At 35.2% G+C, this 24081-nt stretch overlaps 1 protein-coding gene and 1 long non-coding RNA gene across 2 annotated transcripts; one reads left to right on the forward strand and one right to left on the reverse strand.

Moving 5' to 3' along the window:
- Positions 1-1102: 1102 nt before the first annotated feature.
- Positions 1103-4415, reverse strand: LOC141607721 (protein FAR1-RELATED SEQUENCE 5-like). Its single transcript, XM_074427074.1, has 5 exons — positions 4319-4415; positions 2659-3845; positions 1882-2199; positions 1486-1776; positions 1103-1129 (listed from the first exon to the last, which is right to left on the reverse strand). Exons 1-5 carry the CDS (start codon positions 4413-4415, stop codon positions 1103-1105), a joined length of 1920 nt encoding a protein of 639 aa, XP_074283175.1.
- Positions 4416-17582: 13167 nt separating this feature from the next.
- On the forward strand, positions 17583-19789 carry LOC141609018 (uncharacterized). Its single transcript, XR_012527139.1, has 3 exons — positions 17583-17655; positions 17753-17861; positions 19599-19789. It is a non-coding gene; the product is annotated as an uncharacterized LOC141609018 (long non-coding RNA).
- Positions 19790-24081: the final 4292 nt, after the last annotated feature.

Consider the following 24081-nt stretch of genomic DNA (forward strand, 5'->3'; position numbering starts at 1 on the left):
AGAGGACAAAAGTAGGGCTAGGAATGTAATGCTGGTAGGACATACATGTGATATTGTTCCAGTAGTTGTGTGATATTGTTGTAGGTACAATGGTAGGAAATAGAACTTTTTTTTTGATCAACTCTTAGTAAACTGTGATATTGTTTCAGGAGTTGGGTGATACTTTGCTTATGTTGTTGTGATATTAGTTCTCAGTAATAATAACAGCAGACAAGGTTCTTAAAATCTTTTTCTCTTTGATATTGTTTTGGTACCCAGTGTGATATTGTTCCGTAAACATGATGATATTGTTGTATTTATTCTCTAAAATAAATCAACGGATAGGGATTTAAAAATCCCTTTTAAGTTGGATAACTTTTTTTGTACACATTGTGATATTATTAAGTACAATGGTTGATATTATTAAGGACAGACATGTGATATTGGTTCAGGAGTTGTGTGATATTGTTTTAGGGACACTGGTAGGAATATAACTTTTTTTTGATCAACTCTTAGTAAACTGTGATATTGTTCCGTAAACATGTTGATATTGTTGTATTTATTCTCTAAAATAAATCAGGGGGTAGGGATTGGAAATTCCTTTTTAGTTGGATAAGTTGTGATATTATTCAACAGACAAAATTGTGATATTATTGCGCTCACTGGTTGATATTGTCTAGTATGTACTGTGATATTTCAATCATATTTTTGTAATATTGTTTCCAAAAACATCCAATTGTAGTGGTAATATTTATGAATACTGGTGATATTGTTTCACTTGAAATGTGATATTCCTTAGAAGTATTTCACAATATAATACAATATAATAAAATACGTATACAAGCAAGTGTAATGTTGTGATATTGTTTAACTATTATGATGATATTGTTTTTGTATCAAGTGTGATAAACCTTCAAACGAGGTGGGATAGTATTTAATAATGGCAACAAAACGACATTAGTAATTATGCGGTTTTTATAACATTGATACCCAAAATGGAAAGAATACAAAATTTATGCCATTTGGAATGACATACAAGAAAAAATTGAATAGTATAAACAATGAAAAGTCGATTGTGAAAAGTTGATGATGTAAAATAAACTTCCTCAGCATGCAGAAGTCCTTAATCACTATCAACAAGTGAAGAAATCTGCAAAACAAACAGACAAAAACAGTGACATAACGTTAGTAATAAGTTTGACAAAGTATAACTTCTTTTTGATCAACTTCTGGAAAACTGTGATATTGTTTCAAGGGTTGTATGATATTGTTATTAAATGATTGTGATATTGTTTCAAAGTAGACACCTTTTAATATTGGGATGATATTGTCTACAATCAAGTGTATATTCTGATAGTTGTTAACAAGGTACTGATATTATTTACCATGGTATGTGATATTTTTTAGCGTGGACTGTGATATTGTTTATCAGGGACACACTTCAAAGAATCGTGGTATAACAAACGTAAAACTGAAATAATAAAAGTTGTAAGACAAATTACTTACATCGGATTCATGATCAAACGAGTGTTGTGATGTATCAACAGCTGGATTAGGGCAATTCCGTTTATCATAATGTGCCATTTGTTTACAATTATTGCAAAATCTTTTCGGCTTTTGTGCCTTTGCAACAGACTGATCTTTCTTGGACATCAACCTCTTGCCAATACCCTTGTTTTTTGATTGAACAGGAGGTAGTATACGGACCTCAGATGAAGACTTAACCCCAAGGAGCATCTCCAACTCTTGGTGTTTAGTCAATTTTTCAGCACCAGACTTGAAATTTTGTCTAAATGTCTTCAGTAATGAAGTCAGTTCATTTATGTGATTTTCAGGCAAAGATTTGAGCAGTGTTAATGTTGAGTAGAATTCAGACCAGGCAAATCAAATCAAGCTTGTGACATCCGACGAAGTAAAATCATCCAACAATTGACTGTGAGCATCATACAAGGGCATTTTTTTAGTGTTCTTTGTCCACCTACTGAGAAGATACTTATCAGGTATCTTTTTGATCCCTTTACCTGATAAAATCCAGATGATGTGTTTACATATGTATCCCTTCCTCTCAAACAACTTGCAGGAACATGTTGCATCAAACGTTGAAGGATTAAATGCGACAGTGTAAGTCTTATTGAAGATAGAATCTTCAACTTCTAGGAACCTTGTACTGCCCTCCCTTGAAGAATCACCCGCACTACATGAGTTTAGAGAATCAACGCACTGCTGTTGGAATTCATAAAAGAGAGCGTGCGTATAAACAGTCGATGCATGAACCTCAGGGCTAAGAAGGGTTTTGGTTTGAGGTAGGGAGTGATCACTATATCTGTCAAGAGATTTTTGGGTGTACCGTTGCTGATCCATAGCACTTTGAAAGCGCATCCAAAACTCAACAAGTGTGCCATGAGGATTCTCAAACCGCTTAAAGAAGTCATTTTTCGCTCTCGGCGTAGCGTTGCGTTGTTCTTAATAGACAACCAAGAGGAATATCACGATAATACGCCGGAATCCAACGTTGCCGCTTGGAAAACAGATATTGCAACCATGCATTATCTTCCAATTGAAACTCACTGATCAACGAACACCACCTCTCTTCGAAGTCAGCAAGCTCTAAGTCTGAATCCCAAACAACGAGAATTCGGACAGTGACGAAGTCGATCTCTTTGTCACTTTCGTGCCTACCTTTTCAGGTAATTTCTTCATAGTATGCCACATGCAATAGCGGTGGGCAGCAGTCGTAAAAGTAGCAGGGACTGCAATTTTCATAGCAGGACATTGATCGGTAAAAAAGCAATGCGGTTCCTTCCCACCCATACAATCTAAGAATTTTGTGAAAATCCATTTAAAATTCTTGTCATTCTCCCTAGACATAAGCGAAGCGTCAAAAGTGACGGACTTCATGTGATGATCAACACCAGTAAAAGGAGCAAAGATCATGTCGTACTTATTAGTTGAATAGGTTGGGTCAAAAGTCACCGCCTCACCGTATAGAGCGTAATTACGACGTGCTGCTGCATCAGCCCAAAATACACGAAACAAACACTTATTCTGATCAATATCATAGGGATAATAAAAACCTTCATGGGTTTCATGAAGGGTTTCCAACTGGTCTACAAACATTTGAGCATCCTTAAGACCTATAAAACACTTGATTTCCCTTCCAAAATTCTTAAAGTCAGTCAAAGAAGCTCCAATATTTTCATAGCCATCAACATATTCCTTGACGGACCTGAAAGTAGAGGTTGGACCAATATTAACCTTGCAATTATCAACGATGGTTTGTTTATGTTGCAAAGCAAGGTTTCTACATTTTTTCTGAAATTCTCTATACTTGAGTGGAGAAAGACGGTGGTTATGGGCAGCATGAAACTGATCAACAACAAAGAGTGGCACTTGAACTTGGTCAATTTCTTTAATAACAAATTTAAAGAAAATCCTAGCTTTACAACCAATCCTAGTAACCTTAGTCTTCTTCGGATTACATGCCTTGACCATTGGTTCCTCCTCCTCACCAGTAATGGGTAATATTGTCGGCTTAGAATCCCTAAATCCTTCCCGGTGACACACAATCAATTTTGTCCTAATATCTCCACTACTACGAAACCTTTTCGTTGAAGATTTTCTTGGTTCAAAACCACATGCTATTGCATAAGTCTCATAAAACTGTATACCCTCGTCCAACGTAGCAAAAGTTTGTCCTATTGTAGGTGTAAATTCAGTTACAATATTTCTGACCCACTCTTCAGAACCTCCAGGGGTCACCATCAAAGAAAGACGATTCTCAGCATGCACCTCATCAACATCTATGCATTGTGGAGTAGGAACAGGTACCACATGGACAATAAAAGTATTTTCTACAGCAAGAGAAGCTGAATAAACAAATTATAACAAATATAACTAGATTATAACAAACTATGATATTGTGAAGGAATGCATGTGATATTGTGTAACATAAAATGTGATACTGATGAATATAAAATAAATACGCAACCGTATTGAAGCCTATGATACTGTGAAAGAATACATGTGATATTCTGGAGCATAACAGTGATACAAATATAACAAATATAACTAGATTATAAAAAAACTATGATATTGTGAAGGAATGCATGTGGTATTGTGTAACATAAAATGTGATACTGATGAATATAAAATAAACACGCAATCGTATTGCAGCCTATGATACTTTGAAGGAATACATGTGATATTCTGGAGCATAACATGTGATACAAATGCACAGAAACTGATTACAAGTCATGTACTGTAGTCTATGATACTGTAAAGGACTCAATGTGATATTCTGAAGCATAACATGTGATACTAATGCACAGAGAGTAATTACCAGTCATATCTGCACCTATGATATCTGTAAAGAACTCAATGTGATATTCTAAAGCATAACATGTGATACTAATGCACAAAAAGTAGTTGCGAGTCATGTATGCGACCTATGATACTGTAAAGGACTCAATCTGATATTGTGAAATGAAAACTGATTCTAATGAGCACTAATCAGGCAAACAGAAACTATAAAATGTGATACTATTCAGAATTAATTATGATACTCTGCTAAATAAAAAGTGATACAAAGGAAACTGTTAAATAACGATTAAAACTTGAAGTAAACACAAGTAGTGAATGCAAAATAAACTTGATGATAAACAAACCAGACAATGAGAACATCATTTTTATACGTTAATTAGAAGATGAAGAAAACAGAGATTAAATTTTAACACAACAAAATAGCAAAAACTACATGTTGAAGAAAGTATATAATCAGTACATGATTTTAATTCATAAAATAGCACGAATTGATGAATCCGTGACTCATGATGATGAATTATAACATTAATTATAACAAAAAACCAGTAATTACACAACGAATTCAGTCGAAGATACAATAACAATAAAACATCCAGAATGAAAAAATTTAAACATAAAATTAAAGAAGCAAAAAACGATGAAATACCTGACATTGAATATGTTAAAATTGAGGAAAAAAGAGATGAAGACGAATGATGAAGAAAAAGTGAAGGAGAATGAGCAACTGAGACGAATGATGAAGAAAATCGCTGGAAATCGATCACGGATGATGATGAACACAGGTGAAGATGACAACGAGAGCGAAGAAGACAACAACGCGCGAAAAATTGACGGCGTGAGAATGAAGAGTGTGATTGCGGAAGAGAGAGAAAGTAATGAATTCAAATGGTGAGTTTGAGCTGATAATAGGGTTTATATAACAACTTTAGGAAATTACGAAAATACCCTTACTAGTAGCTTGATATAAAGCAATATTGTTATGACTCATGTGTGATATTGTCGATGGACTCATGGACTCAAATAATTAGGTAGGACTCATGTGATCCTAATTCTATATATATATATATATATATATATATATATATATATATATATATATATATATATATATATATATATATATATATATATATATATATATATATATATATATATATATATATATATATATAGGGTTAGGATCCGGTGAGAACCACTAACATAATGAGAACCGTGAGAACCCTTACTAAATCATCATCAAATCTTGTTCCGAAAGTTTTGATGGATAATTTACCCTTAGTTTAGTTTATTCTAACACATTTTTAGTATAGCTAAATAAATTTTTTTGATTTTATTAACAAAATATAAACTTAATGTACAAAAATACAATTAGGTATACTAAAATGCCTATAGATGCATGAAAACCAATACTAGGTGCATGAAAATTGTTACATGCATGGAAATGATTACTAGGTGCATAAAAATATCATGCTCTATGTGCACGAAAACGAGTTCTAGGTGCGTGAAAATTGTTAGATACATGAAAAATGAGTACTAGGTGCATCAAAGTTAATAAAATATTTCTCAACTCGATTCCGGTCAATAATTTATACTTTTTGGACCAATAAATATGTTATCTAGACATAAAATTCTATGGTGAATCCAAATATGTCGTTATTTTAAAAAAAAAAAATCATTAAGGCGGAGTTCTCAAGGTTCTCACTATGTAGGTGGTTCTCACCGGATCCCAAATCTATCTATCTATATATATATATATATATATATATATATATATATATATATATATAAACTGCATCCGGTGAGTCTACGTAGCTTAGGTGAGTCCGTCCCGCAAATAAGGACCATTAGATTTTATGAACAATCAAGGGTTGAGATTGATTTGTAGATCGTTTATAAAAACCTAATAACTCAATCTAACATCTCACAATTCATTATCACTTTCTCTCTTTTCCTTTCTCTCTCTCTCTCTCTCTCTCTCTCTCTCTCTCTCTCTCTCTCTCTCTCTCTCTCTCTCTCTCTCTCTTTTTTTTTCTCTCTCTCTCTCTCTCTCTCTCTCTCTCTCTCTCTCTATCTCTCTCTCTCTTTCTCTCAATGAACGACTCTCTCCTCTCTTTCTTTTTCTCCAGTAACAAATTTCCTCCAAATTATTCAAACCTAATTATAATCCCTAAAGTCTTCTTAAATTTTACTCTCTTTCAAATTTTCATTCTCCTGTAACATAAATCCCCCCAAATTATTCAACCTGGTGTTAATTTGCAATTCAGGAATCAATCAATTGCAAAATCAATCAAACTCGCCTTTCAGATTCTTTAATTGAGATCGCAAATTACGTTCGCATATTCTCAATCGATTTCCAAATTATTCTGCGCCTTTTTGTTACTTTCAAATTCTTATTCAATTACAAGAATTCGATTTTGTTATTGAATTTTGAATTTCTATAATTGATTTTGAACCTAGAATTTGTATGTTTTTGATTGAATTTCTACGTTATTCCAAGCCTTTAGTTACTTTTGCATATTTTGAATTTCGAATTTCACGTTTCAGATTCTTTAGTTCATGATTAAAGTTAGGATTATGACATGGTTAAACTTATAGTTTTTCGTTTTTTTTTTGCTTTGTTAGATTACGATTAATTCATGTGATGATGTACAATTTTATGAATTATTTCGTGTTATAATATCAACTGATTTCTAGGTTATTTCTAGATCTAGACATTTTAGTTACTTTTAAAATTCTTAATTCAATTACAGCAATTCGATTTTGTTATTGAATTCTGAATTTCCGTAATTGATGTTAAACTTATAATTTTGACGATACGTTTTGTTTCTCGAATTTTATGTCCATTCATTGTATGGTGAGAACATGTGTACAAATAATTTCACTACTCCTTTGCATTTTAGTTTTTTTTTTCTGTTTCGCGATTTTACTTTTATTCCATTAAAATCATACGGAGCTGATATTTTATTGTCGCATTGTTGCATTAATATGTTCACAACTGTAACAGTATTACCGTAACACTGTTACAATAACATTGTTACAGCTTAGTTCTATATTAATCGTTGTCACTGTTATTCATGCTTTTTCTCAATATTGTTGGTTTATATGCATTATATCCATTAATTTTCGCTTTTTACAGAGTCAAAAGAGTTAATAATGTTCGGTGTAAACCAATTATAATAGGAGGGGATGTTCAACCACATCATCCACTTTTTTATCTCACAAACCCGGGGGCGGTAAGGAATGAGTTAGTTCATCATCAAGCTCAAAGCAAATCAATTTACCAAGGATTGACGGCTATATTAGATTTATATTAAAGGAGGGGCTATATTATTGATGAATTCGACAGGTTTTTGCGGACCATTCTAAACTTTACATCGACGCTACCAGGTGGTTCAAAGTAATGGAGTTTGTTACGGTAATGGTGTTACTATAACAGTTTAATGTGTTACGGTAACAGTAATGATGTTACAGTAACAGTTTAATGTGTTACATTGATAGGGAAATTGTTGGCGTTAGATTACACTGATTTCTTGTAAAATTGTGACTGTCTTGATAGTGTAATATTGCATTGTTTTTGTTCTCTAAGCATTAGAAACTATAATAGATGACGTTATACACTATTATAATATTTTGACCATCATTTCTTCAAATAAGTCTAGATATTTTCCGAGATTAATAGGAGGACGATACCTTTATTGTTATGCATTTCATTTAAAATGTTGAGTAGTTCGTGTTGGGATTCATAAATCTCATTTTAATTTACATATTGAATATGTGAATAATTAATTTAGTCATAAAATTAATTCAAGATCTTATGCATGCAAAACAAATACAAGAGTAAAGAAAAACGGTTCCTTACATTGGTAGTTTCGGTTATAAAGGTACTAGTAAGGTCTCCTACCTTACTTAGTTCTTGAGCTTTCATAATGGATGAACAATATTCAAGAGTAGAATCTCTCCTCAAGGATTTGTACCAAGGAAATCCTTCTTAATACAAATATTAATTTAGTGACTAGAAATTAATATTTGTTCCCTTAAACTACTAATATTAAGATATTACTGCTTCTAGTAATGTATATGTAATATTAGAGATTTTATGTGAGATTTTAATTTTGTTCAACAATAAAAATAGAGAGATAAGTTAATCTTCAAGTGGTTAACTTATTAGAATGAATTGTGATTAATAAGAAGAGAAAACCCTTCGCTTCTCTAGGGTGGCCGGATAGTGCACATGGGAAGAGTGCCCAATATCTTTTCTAGTTGCTCTTCACAAGAGCAATAGGTATGCAATGCTATAATTAGTAGGCAATGATCATGTTCCCCACTTATTAAATGATTAAAGCACAATAATCCTTCCAAACCCATATCACACGGCACACCCATATTAACATGGGTACATTTTAAGTTTGTCAATTTGTTAATTTGTATTGTGTGACAAATTGGACATGTTACTACACATGTCATTTAAATAATGCATTTTTAACACATTAAAAATAATTATATAAATGAAATAAATCACATACAAAATTAACTAGTAATTCACAATTACAAATACTTAAAATGGGTCATATAATAAATCACAACTACTTGTATTTACAATAAATAATTCATTCTTATTTCAATTGTTTCATAAACAATAAATAAACCTTAAGTAATATAACAATTTAGTTACTTAGAACGAATCTTATTTAATTGAATTACAATAAGATACGTATAATTACTCACAAAATCATTTGTTCAATTTTAAGGAATTAATTAACTTGTATCGTCATACAATTAATTAATTAATCAATTAAGAATGTTTCCCTAAAGGTATGACCTTAAGGGATCAACTGATCACAACCGTCACACGACAGTAATGTCAAACTCTAGTCAGCCAATCATTACCGATTAATGTGGATCAGTTGACAATAAAATGTTACAATCCCTTGTGTATTCTTAATATGAGATTTAGACATGTGATCGCATTATTGTCGAGGACACATACTCCAACAATCTCCCACTTGTCCACAACAAGTGTGCGTCACCAATTCTTTTATCCTATTACAATCTCCCACTCAATGCAAGGTGTCTTGCAGGTCGTACTTGCATTTGATCATATCTTGAGTGGTTTCCTCGATCTGGAGAATAACTGTCTAACCGGAATTCTCTACCATAGATACTTTCCGAGCGTGGCCACGCATTTCCAGTTCATTGCTCCTCAAGTGGGCTTCAGATATAAGATAACCCTGACGGGGATGGACAATTCCTATTGAACTCTTCCCTTCGATTAGCCACAACTCATCATGACCCAAAACTTGTCCATAAGACCCCAGTTACGAAGGTCCCCGAACATAAATCAAAGTCATTCTGAAACTGTGCCATCTTGGGCGAATAGTCATTAGTCAAAGAATCGACTCATAAGAATACCATAGTAGCTCTCGCCACGACCAGGCTATAAAAATTGCCAGAACTATATTAGTGGGCATTAGCCCGACAGAGTGTCCCTCACAGTCTGCCTATGTGATCGACTAGTCATCCCTCATGACTCTATGGCACTTGAACTTGCCATCAATTGCATCACACTCTAGTTGTTTCGAGATGTCACCTCATCTAAGTAACTAGGGACGAATACTATGTTAATCCAGTTCACTTTAATGGGGTTCAATATTGTCCCAACAATCCCATTTGGATGTAACAAAGTACAAGATGAGTTAATAAAAACTCAAACAATAAATTTGATTATCACACACAAGTAGTCAATACCATATTGCTACTCCATGTCATATAATCATGAGTGCACTCGTGCACTTGTGTAACGTAATAAAAGTTTAGCTTGTGAACATACCATGTGTCCTAGTGTTCAAACTTTCTAAATTGCGATTTCCTTCAACTTCATGTTATCACTTATATCATGAATTTTACTAAGTACATGTCTAGACTTCATACTAGACATAGGTTCTTTAGCTTAAAAGAAGCTTTTACTGTTATCTCATAACTTGTGATGTGGGTTTCGTTGGATAATACTACTTATAGTATTAACGCATACCACTTAATCACAACGTACTTAAGTTCATTTCGTAGGCTCTTGCAATCTATGACAATAGAATACTCTTTTCTAGTTTCTAACTCCTTATGTCAATAATCTGCCTAGGATTTTCACAAATCCAAATGAGTTTGGAAACTTGAGTTTGTGTAACTTCTTAACACACAACTTGTTTCTCTTCCAAACTATAAAACAAATCATTAGTTCTCCTAGAGAATTCATGACGGTTCTTTAAGGCTTACCAATGACTCTCATATGGGCAGACTTGTTATCGACTTATCATGCTCCGAGAATTTAATTCATCTAGGACATGTGCATAATGAAATACCTGATTATACTAATGGCGGAAACATTAGTAATCATATTCATGTAGACAATAGTTCTTAGGTTCATGTGAATAATCATAGCTCTATGATAATTCAAATTTCATCAATATGAACAACCTACTTAACTGTTTGATTTAAGAAGGATCATTATCATCATAAGATACGCATCTAAGTGTCAATTCAACATCCCATGTTATAATAGATATGCATAATGTCAAATTTCATCCAGAATTCAAAACCTATTTGCACGTCATTTTTAATGAGTAATAAGTCATACAATTCATGAAGGATGATTGTTCCCACTAAACTCCATGTCTAAACATGACAGTCTCTTGCTCCCACTCAAGTCCATGTGTACACATGTTTCTCCATGGAAATATTACATGATGAAATGTTCATTGCTTTTCTAAGTATTAATCAAAACCATATATGTCATTCATATATCACTTTCAAAATACCCATTTAGAAAGTGGTCTTAATACTTTACTTATTTTCATTATGATGTATAGCAATGAGTTGAATCCTTGGCTTAGTTAACAATTAACTTAGTTTTTGTAGACATCGACATGCCACTCTATGCAACTCTTAATTATAAACTTCTATTTACTTTGGATTGATCTCAAGAATCCCAAATAAATCCATTTACTTGCATAGATACCATTTTAGTTTCATAAGGCTCTTAAGTAAAATGTCGAATTTTAAGATCTCTTATAACTTCATAGATCATGATCTAAATTTTAAAAGAACGCCTTCTTTTGATGTCCTCACATAGTTTCCTTAAGAACATCTTCTTTTGGTTCTCCTGGCGTAGTATCTTTAAGAACATCTTCTTTTGGTCTCCTCACGTAGTATCCTCAAGAACATCTTCTTTTGGTGTCCTTATGTGGTATCCTCAAGAACATCTTCTTTTGGTGTCCTCACGTTGTAATTACCTACTCAAGGCTTATGGCTAAAATTACTCCCACTCTATCTTTAGAAAAATACCCTTTTTCTCCAAAGATAGCTTTTGAGCCACAAATAATGAAGGTTGAGGAGAAAAATATCACATATCTATTTAATAGTGATTTAATCGAGACATATTAAAAGGATAACTTAGACAAGACGATTTAAGTTTGATAGGCGAATCAAATGAGGTTGGTAATGTTCCCTTATATGAGTTCAACAACTCAATCTTAACTTCATAATTGATCTTACATAAGTGAGTTGTGACTTTTAGTCACTATGACATAAGGAGAATCGAATTCATAGCTTATGAACATATAATGACGCGATCATTATAATTGTCTATATAATCAATTTTAAGTCGATATAATTTTATGTTTCTAAAAGCAAGCAATGATGATAAATTTTAGAACAACCAATACGATAAAGTAAGTGACTTGGGTTGCAAACCAAGTCACCAAAATCCAAAATACAACCATTGTTTAAGGAAATAACTAATTCCCAAGTCGAACGAGGAAATTGAAAAAAAAGTTCTAAAATTCCAAAATACAACACAAAATAAAAAAAAAATAAAGCCAGGCTTCCATTGATCTAGCACCATGGGCGGCTACATCTAGCTTCCCACAAGATCTTCTAGGCCTGCTTTTCTTTGCCCTTGTCCTTGCTCGGATGCCCTAATTACAATAAAAAGGGAATCATCACAACTTGTATCAAAATAGGAAAGTTGAGATCGAAACATAAAAAGATAGGGATAGTTATTTACCTACTGGAATAACTTTTCCAGCTTTGATGTCGACTAGGTACTTAGGACAATTCCTCTTCCAATGCCCAATGCCATTACAATAGTGGAACTTGTCCCCGGACGGGGCACCCTTCTTGGGCTTAGAGGAGCTAGATTCAAAAGCTTTTCCCTTGTTCTTAAAGGGGGTTTGCTTCTTACCCTTGTGGCCACCTTTCTTGAAGGTTCCCTTGCTCTTTTAATTAATGTTGAGCACATCCTTGGTGGTGCTAGAATTTAGCCCCATATCCCTCTCGGCTTTCACAAGCATTTTATGCAATTCATCGAGGGAAACTTTCAAGTTTTGCATGTTAAAATTCACCCGGAATTGAACATATGCTTTAACCTTGTTCAAGGAATGAAGAATTCGATCAATGATGAGTTCTTCGGGAATGTCTACCTTTTGCATTTTTAAGGTCTCAACATGCTCCATCAACTTGAGCACGTGAGGGCTAACCTTTTGGCCCTCTTTAATGTTGAGATCGAAGAATGCGGATGCCGCTTCATATTGAATGATCCTTGGAGCTTGTGAAAACATGGTCACAAGCTTCATATAGATCTCATAGGCAGTTCTAATATTTATAGCACTCCTTTGGAGTTCGGCCTCCATAGAAAAGATCAACACATTTTTTATCGCAGCCGACTCCTTTTGGTAAGTCTCATAGGCTTGCCTAGCGGTGGGAGTGGACCTAGCGGTCGGTGCGGCGGGAGAGGCCTCGGTGAGGTAATGAATCTTATCGTCACCCTCCGCGGCCAAGCGAAGTTAGGCGTCCCAATCGGCAAAGTTTGACCCATTCTTTTCTAATTTACAACGATCCATGAAGGATCGGAGCCATGAAACATTGATGAGAGTGTTCGAGCTAGTGGATGCATTTGAATTTGGAGTTGCCATTGCAAATGAGAAAACAAATTTGACTACAAAATAAAAGTGAAGGAATTAATAAACATCTATTGTTTTAATAATACTTGTTAACATTTTAAACAAGTTTTAAGCATTTATATAGTGACCTCTACCCAACTATTATAAACGATTCCGAGATCCAAATTCATATTAACTTGGGCACGGTGAACCGATTCATCCCTTATTAATATAACTCGATGGATTAACTCTTTAATCAATTCTACTTCTAGAACTCTCGGTCGATAAATTTACTCTAATATTTATCTTTAGCCCGGAACACATGCGACTACGGTCACGAATACTTCCGTTGAGCTCAATCCAAATTTCGATGTAATAACATTTTACTACTCACTTACCCAACGTAACAAGGTTTGTATTACGGTGAAGCTGGATTAACTCCCTTATGAAATTGGGTTTCGTGGGTTCTACTATTTGGTAAGGCTAAATCTCAATTATTAATTTAGCGAGAGGTCATGTCAATTTATTATCTATCACGTTTTAAGTGAACTAAAGCGGTGAACTACGATAATTATAATTGACACTGGTCGATGACTCGATAAATGATATGCATGTGTAGTTATGGCGATTTGGCTATGCATGCAAACATATAAAACAAATGCAAAGCATAAAGATAAATTCCAAGTATGGCCTTCCTAAAAAAGTAAATCAAATAAACTATTTTCAAAATCGAAAACCAACTCCTTGGGTCCCTTGAACTTCATTTGGCACGCACTTCAAGGTAACACCGTCTTTGTCGGATTACCTTCTTAAATTGCACCGTCTTCAAGGAACTCCGGAATGAATAAATTACATAGCTTTTCTACTTTATACAATATAAAATAAAAATAAAGCTATATAAAATAAAGGTGATACGAGATCACATTAATTACAACCGAATCGATATCCCCATGCATTTCGGGAAATACCAATTAAAAACTAAGGCCATACTATGTACAAATTACATAATAAAATATGACAATCATACTAAAATGCAGCATTAATATATGTATGAAACATGCCATGTGAAATGCCAAATCGCCCTATTTAAGCTAATATCGTATATTCGTTCCGGTTTTATGGATTAGTGTGACCTTTATACTTTTAAAAGCACGCATATTACATAAATCAAATCTATGTCCAAGTTAATTACCCTAACCTTCTTAGGACTCAAAATTTAGTCTTCACCTCTTTAATCACCATTATTCAAAATAATAAGGAAATAATTCCCAAAAAGTCATAAAAATTCAAAAAATCAAAATCATAATTTTGTATATTCTGGAAAATTCCCAACATCCCAAAATTTTAATAAAAATTGCCTTTTAGTTTACCTTAACTTATTTCACAAATAAATTGCATAAAACATAATTTTAACCAAGTAATCCCAAATTAATTATAAAAATATGCAATAAATCAAAATTAAAATTTTGAATATTCTAAATAAGTTCCTAGAACCTGGAAATGAAAAAATGTAAGCTCAAAAATCAAATTTCCAATTATGACTATTAAAGTTGCTATTTATCAAGTTATATCCCATAAAAGTTAATAGCTATCCAAATTGAACGAAATTTTTCATGCAACTTTAGATCTGATGTTCATATCACATATACAACATTGGGAAAAAAATTTCAAGCCAAAAAATTTAATTTAGCTATTTTTGGCTAAAATAGTCACTATTTATTCAATTTTATATCTAAAAATCATAAATCATGCAAAATTAAATCATTTGATCTAACAATTTACATACAGTGTGTAAATATTGCATGTGACATTATCCTAAATTTTCATGGGCAGGAACAAAGTCTAACCATTTTTAACATAAATAGCTCTATTTAATCGACTTTTAACTTGTAAAAATCATAAATCATGCTATATAAAACCATTTTATATGAAAATTTACATACAACTTGTAAAATATGCATGTGAGGTCATGTAAAAAATTCAAGGTCAGAATCATAGTCTACCTATTTTTAGCATTTTAATGTCATTTTACTCAATAAAATGTAATAAAATACTAATAATTATATTAAAGAGCAATAAAAATACCATAAATCATCAAAATGCCCTAAAATCAATTTAGGACCAGAATGTTTATCATGCAAAAATTTTCGTGGCATTTATCTTCATAAATCCTAAATAACAAGTTTTATTTGTTAACTAATTAACTTGGAAAAACAAACCCGATTTTGCATGCAAAAACCGTGTAGCTCTAATACCACTTGTTGGGATTCATAAATCTCATTTTAATTTACATATTGAATATGTGAATAATTAATTTAGTCATAAAATTAATTCAAGATCTTATGCATGCAAAACAAATACAAGAGTAAAGAAAAACGGTTCCTTACATTTGTAGTTTCGGTTACAAGGGCACTAGTAAGGTCTCCTACCTTACTTAGTTCTTGAGCTTTCCTAATGGATGAAAAAGATTCAAGGAACGGGTATTGATGTAGGCTTCTCAATTGTAAATAACTATATCTTAGGGTGTCACAATTTGGGTTGAGGTGATGTGTAATCTAAACTAATCAACAAAATGGAAGTAGAGTAATGAAAATGATGCGTATAGCAGAGCGGAAGACTTAATTGTGAATTCAAGTGAGGCGAGAGATCCGAATGCACTAGGTGCAACCCGACCAAGTCGTGTCACTTGATGCATTTTTGCGGAAGCGGAAGACTTTTTGTTTGTTTTTTTGTTTTTCTCTTGTGCAAGAATAAAATGGATATATGTTTTGATATCTTATGAAGAGATCGAACCAATGGGATATTTGATATCGTTAGACCTATAACGATAACAATGGGGAAATGACTCGAAACGCGTCAAGTAATTTAACTCAAACTTTGGAACGCGTCATTTGTTTAAGGCAAGACTCGAACTCGTCGATCTTAAGAAAAGATTGAAACAATAAGTTTCTCTCTCTAAAAGGATTTTTTTTTCTTAAAACTTGGATGATTACAAATGAGGGAGGCTTGGTCCTTATATAGGCCGAAATGCCTTGGCCTCCAAGACTGCATTTAATGCATTTTTGTGAGTTCTAGGATGATTGAAGCTTGGAACTCACAAACTAGACTAATTTTTCAAACCTTATTCAAACTAGTTGAAAATACTAAAATTTTAAGTTGAAATTCCCCTTGACCTTCTTGATGCCGCCGACCAGCTGCCCCCACACGGTTTCAAGTCGGTTCCCATTAGTCTCGGGTATTGATTGTACATATTTCCCTTTCCTTAATTGAGCCCATCCATATTTTATGCGTAAATAATGCATTATTTGGAGTTGGGTTTACTTGGTCATCTAAATTGAGCACAACTTCTTCTATGGGGTCGATATTCGTATCATCTCCTCCCCCTTGAAAAGGAATTGCCCTCAATTCCTTGATTCCATCGTCATCAAAATAAGGAGATAGATCGCCGATGTTGAATGTAGCATGCACACCATAATCTCCGGGTAGCTCCATCTTGTAAGCGTTATCGCATGCCTTTGAAATTACCATATAAGGACCTTCCGCACGAGGCACGAGTTTATTTTTGCGCTTGTTCAGAAACCTGTCCTTCCTTAAATGCAACCACACTAGGTCTCCTTCGTTGAAAGACCTTGGTCGGCGATTCTTGTTCGCCTTGAGTTTGTATACTTCATTGATTGTCTCGATCCCCGCCCGAACTTGTTCATGAAGTTTAACCATCGACTTTAATTTGGACTCTGCATCGTTGTGAATGATTTCGTCCTTCAGTCGAGGGATGAGATCGGGGGTAAGTACGGGTTTATTGTAACGCCCCGTAATTTCGGACCGTTAATATATTTCGGAAATAATTTATTAATCAAATAAAAGTTGATATTTAAGTATTTAAAGTGAAAATAATTCAAAGAAATATAATTTTATTATATTTTGAAGAAAAGTATTTATTTTGATAGTTTCGAAATGTTTAAAAATAGTTTAAACCGTGTAAAACTTTTTATTTTGAAATAAGGGCGTATCGGGGGGAAAATGACAATTCGTTTGAACGTTGGGTAAACGAATTTGGAAATGGGTCGTATGAATACTCAATTTTATTGTAATCTCGTGTTTAAAGACTTTGGTCTTGACGGAATTTGCATTTGACTTACGGATTTAATTATTATTGAAACAAGTCAAACCCGACTAAAAAAATCCCGACTAAAAATCCCGCACTTCCTTTTTCCTCCTTTCCTTCCTCCCTCACGCGGCATCCCCTCCCCCTTTTCTTTTTTTTTTTTCTGATTTTGTTCCTATCATCATCATCAACATCTCACAAAAACACCCAAAACACCATTTTATCAAAATCAAGCTAAAAATCGTCACAATTTCTTCGTTTCTTATCGGTTTTTCACGAAATTTACCTTTCCGGAATCCCCTCGCCGAGATCTACGACTTAGTATGTTCTAATTTCAGTTTTCATTAAGTTGTTTTAAGACAAAATTTCGGTAATTTCGGTTTATATGCTTATTATTGTGTTTTAATTGTTTATTTAGGTGAAGGATTGGAAGACGAGTTCGGGGACTCGTATATTGTAGAGGATAGCGGCTAGTGTCGTTAGGGTTTGGGTTTTCAAGGTGTTAATTGCTCTTTTTCTAGCTTAAGGTAACATATTTCGAGTTACTCGACGGATTATCGTCACAATCTTTGTTGTTTTGGATGTTTTGTGATTTTTGGTTTAAGTAATAATTTTCACATGTTAAAATATGGTTGCATGCATGCTTAATTTAGGCTTTTTGGTTAGTTTAAGTTAGGATATTAGTAATGGAACGATTAATTAATGATTGGATGATGTTAAAACGAGTTAAAATGAAGAAAAACGGAAAAAAAGAGGAATAGGGTGACGGGCAAGAAGGCGGCAGGCCGTGGCAGGCCCACGGCTGGCCCGGGTCGGTCCGTTGCTTGTTTCGCGGTTTTCCAAGCTTTGTTCATCATTTTAGATTGATTAATCTTATGATTAGTATAAGTAACAAATGGGTAGTAAATTGAATTGAATCATTCTAGTAATAAAAAAATATGTTAATGGTAAAATTGTGCTTATATTAATAGTTATCACATGTTAGGATAGTTTACAAAATGAAATTGTAATTAATAGGCTCAAAATGAATTTTATAGCGATAATTGTAATGTTTTGTTGATTGTCTGAAAAAATCGAGCCTTAGTCCCTTTGATGATGCAATGTCGATTAATTGAGTGATTGGTCACCGCAATTTGACCCGCACTGCGCGCAGGTCAGGGGTTGCGGGTAAAAATTCGGTTGCATGATTTAGATAATCGGCCTTTTTCTTGTTTTAGGCCATTTATCGAGCTTTAGTTCACATGTATAGCTTATTGAATTTAATAGCTTCTTATTTTGTAGTAATGGCCCTAGTTTCCCCTAAAGCCTTAAATATTGTTATAATTGCTAGGATTGGAAATTAGTATTGAATACTTATTGAGGAACTGTTGGTTTATCTGCTGAATAGACAATATTATATAGCCTTTCACATGATAGAATGTTAGAATTCATGTTGGTAAGTGGGACTTTTTGCCCTCTTATGGTTAAGTGGGTGTCTTAAATGACTTGTGTGGTGAGTCTTGTGTGGTGTGGGCTAAAGTATTCAAGCTGGGACTAGCTGGGACTAGGTCCTAGGTGAGTATTCCGGCCTCCATCATAGATAGGTCTTTATAGTCTCTGACGAGTATATGTTCACTGCTTGATAGCCTTTGTGTTCCTGACTAGTGGATTTATATCCAAGTTGGGGCATGACCTCAGGTACTTATTTTGATAGTATGGGGTCAGCTTAAGTACTAGCCAACCCTTCGGTGGTGTCCTTAGGGTACTCACTTCACTTTGTTTTAAAAAAAAGTTGTGGGTCTTGGGTGCGGTGGTGTGTATCCGCATGTCTAGGTCTGCGCAGATTTTAGGCTAGTGTTGTGTTGTCTCTTGGCCATGTTTTATTAATATTAACCGCTGAGCCAAGATACCGGTTCGATTACCTTCCCTACCTCGTGGTATAGACTCGAGTTACAAAGTGACTATTGACCGTACTAAGAACTTATGCCTGTCTTTGATATATTGCCCTTTCTTGTATGATGATTTTATGAACTCGTAATAGGTGAGATGTAAGCGGTTCTGATTGATAAAGTTTGGATTACTATTTGTTATCTGATTCACATGATAGTTTAGTTTGGTCAGTTTAGGGGTCATTTGTTAGAATACATGATAAGTATATGGTTTATCAAATTGTTTACATGTTACATTACATGTTACATTAATTTTGACGATTCGTGGCTGGGAGGACTCGAAGTTACTCCCCACTGAATTGTGGCTTTCGTGTTTGTATAAAATGCGATTGACAGGTTGTTGATGCTTTGTTGGGGGTCACAGACGAGCTAGTGAGCAAGGAACCTTGGACCTAGTTTTGGCTATTCTATTAGTAACCCTTTTATCCTTTGGTTTGTATATTATTTGAAGGGACATATGTCTCCCTTTTCTATTTTGGGTTTGTATCATTCTACTTTCTATTTAGCTATGGCAAAGTAGTTCATCAGCTTTTGCAGGGTTTTGGCACCCGCTTCTGGGAATGTTGGACTTCTTGAGTTGGATTGGTTGTGAATGGTTTAGTTAGAAAAATTTTTGAAATTGCAAGTTTTTGGATAGTTGAACCATTTACAAACATATCCTACCAGTTTTTCCGTAGAATTTACGCATTTAAAGAAATTAGATAACGCTAATTTTTAAGGGTGTCACAGTTGGTATCAGAGCCTATTGCTCCCGACGCACGTTTGTGCACCCCACTTAAAAATCACTTGACCTTTAAATAATAAACTTGAGAGAAGGGTAGGATGGGTAGAATTAGGATTTTATGTGGTAGTCTGTTTGTGATTGCTAATTGATAGGTACTAATTAAATTTTTCCCTTTTGTAAGATGGCTCCGCCAAGAAGAGACATTGATGATGCTATCTTACTAGTTCTTACTCAAATTCTCCAAAATCAACAAAATCAACAGAATCAACAAGCTCCTCCTCCTCCTCCGCCGGTTGAGGGTACTCCAGGCACCTATACTTGGGTGGCTAACCAATTAACCCGAATCAATACTCCCACTTATGGTGGAGAGATTGATCCAATTGCTCTTACGGGGTGGTTTCGGGAGTTGGAGAAAAGCTTCACGTTGTATGAGGTCAAGGAGGAACATAAAGTGAAGCTAGCCTCTCATTTCCTAGTACGAGAAGCAGACCGGTGGTGGTCCATGACTGGGCCTACCGTTTCAGCTGAACCAGGATTTGACTGGGTACGTTTCAAGGAGTTAGTGGAGGCCCGTTTCTATCCTCAAGAGCTGAAACAGCAAAAGTTGAAGGGATTCATGGAGTTGAAGCAAGGGAAGCCTTCCGATTCGGACCTTCACCGATAAATTCAATGAGTTGGCTCATTATGCCACTAGATTAGTGAAGGATGACAATGAAAAAGCCTTCTTCTATCTCGAAAAGCTCTCCCCTAAGATCAAAAGCATGGTCCGTCGGGATTCCACTAGCTTTGTTTCAATTTATAATGATGCTTTATGGGCCGAGAATTCATTGAAAGACATTGAAAATGAAGCTCGTGCAACTAGTTCTAGTCTTGGCAAGAGGCCTTTATATCCCTCTTCTAGGCCCTTTACTCCTTCACCTAGGTTCATCTCTTCTCCCTCTGACTCAAACAAGAGGAGATTTGTTTCAAATGTGCAAGCTAACCGGGGTGGTCAATCTTCTGCTGTTAATGATAATAAAAGTACTAAAGACCGAGTGTGCTATAACTGCAAGAAACCGGCACACCCTGATAAGTGCTTTGTTGATCCTATCATATGCTTTTCTTGTAACAAACCGGGTCACAAGGCCAATGTTTGCCCGAAGAGGAAGGTGACGGCTCCTACTACCCCTGTCGTCCCAGTGAGGCCAGTGAGGCCGAAGGGCCGTATCTTTGTTATGAGCCGAGCTGAAGCTGAGGCACATCCTGATATCATTACCGGTACATTTTCTATTTTTGATGCTCCTTGTTTGGTACTATTTGATACGGGTGCCTCTTTATCTTTTATTTCAATAAAACTTTCCAATAAATTATCACTTGAATCATCACAAGAAGAAAGCACATCTATATCCTTACCCTCTGGTGATATCTTTTCCTGTTCTAAAATCTATCCGGAAGTCCCTATTTCTATTATAGGATCAATATTTCCAGCAAATCTTTTCCAATTTCCACTTCAAGAATTTGATGTCATTTTGGGCATGGATTGGTTACATACTTATCATGCTCGATTTGAATGTCGAGACCAGAAAATAATTCTTACAAACCCTTCAGGTCACCGTGTGTCTTATCAAATGGTTAAAAGACAAACCGGTACTAAATTAATTTCTGCTATGAAGTTTATCAATGCAATGAAAAAGGGTCATCAAGCTTTCTTGTGTATGGTGACTACTTCTGATTCTTCTTCTCTGCCTCCTAAAGAGAACATTCCAGTAGTATGTGAATTTCCCGATGTTTTTCCTGATGAGCTACCGGGAATTCCTCCTGAAAGGGAAGTTGAATTTGCTATTGATCTTATTCCTGGTACCGGCCCTATTGCTAAAGCTCCTTATAGGCTGGCACCGTCTGAAATGAAAGAGCTGAAGACTCAGCTGGATGATTTGATTGCCAAAGGTTTTATTCAACCCAGCTTTTCACCTTGGGGTGCTCCTGTTCTCTTTGTAAGAAAGAAGGATGGATCTATGCGATTATGCATAGATTATCGTGAACTTAACCGAGTTACTATCAAGAATAAATATCCTCTTCCTAGAATTGATGATCTTTTCGATCAGCTCCGTGGTGCTTCTACTTTTTCTAAAATTGATCTTCGTTCGGGCTATCATCAAATTCCAGTCCGAGAAGCTGACATTCCTAAAACTGCCTTCAGTACGAGATATGGTCATTTCGAGTTTACGGTGATGCCATTCGGTTTGACCAATTCTCCAGCTGTATTCATGGATCAGATGAACCGTACTTTCAGAGAACACCTCGACAAGTGTGTTGTAGTGTTCATTGATGACATCTTGATCTATTCTAAATCTGAAGAAGAACATGTCCAACATCTTCGTGCTATTTTGGAGATTTTGCGCCATGAAAAATGGTATGCTAAATTCTCTAAATGTGAATTCTGGTTACTTAAAGTGACCTTCCTTGGGCATGTCATTTCAAAAGAGGGTGTTATGGTAGATCCTGCCAAAATTGAAGCCGTTGTTGATTGGAAAAGTCCAACCAATGTTTCTGAAATCCGTAGTTTTCTTGGCTTGGCGGGTTACTATCGGCGATTTGTGAAGGATTTCTCAAAGATTGCTAGGCCGATGACTCAGTTGTTGAAGAAAGAGTCTAAGTTTGTGTGGTCCGAAGAGAGTGTGAAAATGCCTTCCGGAATTGAAAAAGAGGTTGACTACCGCTCCGGTGTTGACCTTACTTGAAGAAGGAGTGGACTTTGATGTATACTGTGATGCTTCTAAGCATGGTATAGGTTGTGTCTTGATGCAAAAGAGGAAAGTCATTGCTTATGCCTCTCGACAGCTTAGAGTTCATGAAGTTAACTACCCGACTCATGATCTTGAATTAGCTGCGGTAGTACATGCTTTGAAGATTTGGAGACACTACCTCATTGGAGTCCATTGCAACATCTACACCGACCACAAGAGCCTGAAATATCTCTTTACCCAAAAAGAGTTGAACATGAGACAAAGAAGATGGTTAGAATTGGTGAGTGACTATGATGCCGATCTAATTTATCATGAAGGAAAAGCCAATGTGGTGGCTGATGCTCTTAGCAGAAAATCCTGTCATTCTTTGAATTCTTTTCGGGACTTACCTCCTGAACTTGCTTTAGAACTTCAAAAATTGGGAGTAAGCCTTGTAAAAGGGGCTCTCATCATCTTGATGCCATGTCACCGAACCTGACTTCCACCGTGAGATCCGTACTTGCCTTCCTAATGATCCTACCTTCATATCCATTCGAGCTAAAATTCAACTTGGGCAAGCTAAGGATTGTAAGATTGATGATGATGGGTATCTCCGTTATCATGGTAGAATCTATGTTCCGAGTGCAGCTGATTTGAGAAAAAGAGTTCTTGATGAAGCACACCTTTCTCCTTACTCCATTCATCCGGGAGGTACCAAAATGTATAAAGATTTGAGATTGCAATTCTGGTGGCCTAGGATGAAAATTGAAGTTATGGAGTATGTCGAAGAGATGCCTCACCCCCGAAAGTAAAGATAGAACATCAAAAGCCCGGGGGTTTGCTTCAACCCTTGGATGTTCCTCTTTGGAAATGGGAGTCTATATCCATGGATTTTGTGATGGCTTTACCCAGGACTGCCACTGGGAAGAATGCTATTTGGGTGGTTGTGGACCGATTGACTAAATGTGCTCGGTTTATTCCCATCAAAGAGACTTGGAGATTAGAAGTTCTAGCTGGTGCCTATGTGAATGAAGTAGTACGCTATCATGGGGTTCCTAAGGATATAGTTTCAGATTGAGATCCTCGATTTTGTTCTCGTTTCTGGACTGCATTACAGGAGGCCTTGGGTAGTAAACTATTGATGAGCACTGCTTTTCACGCTGCCACTGATGGCCAAACTGAGAGAACAATTCAAACCTTAGAGGATCTTCTTCGTGCCTGTGCCTTAGATTTCCAAACTTCTTGGGAGAAATGTTTACCTTTGGTTGAATTCTCTTACAACAACAGCTATCAGACTTCCATTAAAATGGCACCATATGAAGCTCTGTATGGTAGAAAATGCCGTACTCCTGTCTGTTGGGATCAAACCCAAAATGTTCCAATGTTAGGA

This window comes from Silene latifolia, chromosome 10 (assembly GCF_048544455.1).
Source record: "Silene latifolia isolate original U9 population chromosome 10, ASM4854445v1, whole genome shotgun sequence".
Taxonomy (NCBI): Eukaryota; Viridiplantae; Streptophyta; class Magnoliopsida; order Caryophyllales; family Caryophyllaceae; genus Silene; species Silene latifolia.

Bases quoted from the DNA above. Each gene is read 5' to 3' on its own strand.
- LOC141607721 (XM_074427074.1), bottom strand. From the start codon at position 4,415: ATGACTCGCAACTACTTTTTGTGCATTAGTATCACATGTTATGCTTTA. The intron at 2,200-2,658 runs GTAGGCACGAAA...TTCCAACAGCAG, and splicing joins TGAAGAAATTACCTGAAAAG to TGCGTTGATTCTCTAAACTC. The intron at 1,130-1,485 runs GTAAGTAATTTG...TTTGTTTTGCAG, and splicing joins CGTTTGATCATGAATCCGAT to ATTTCTTCACTTGTTGATAG.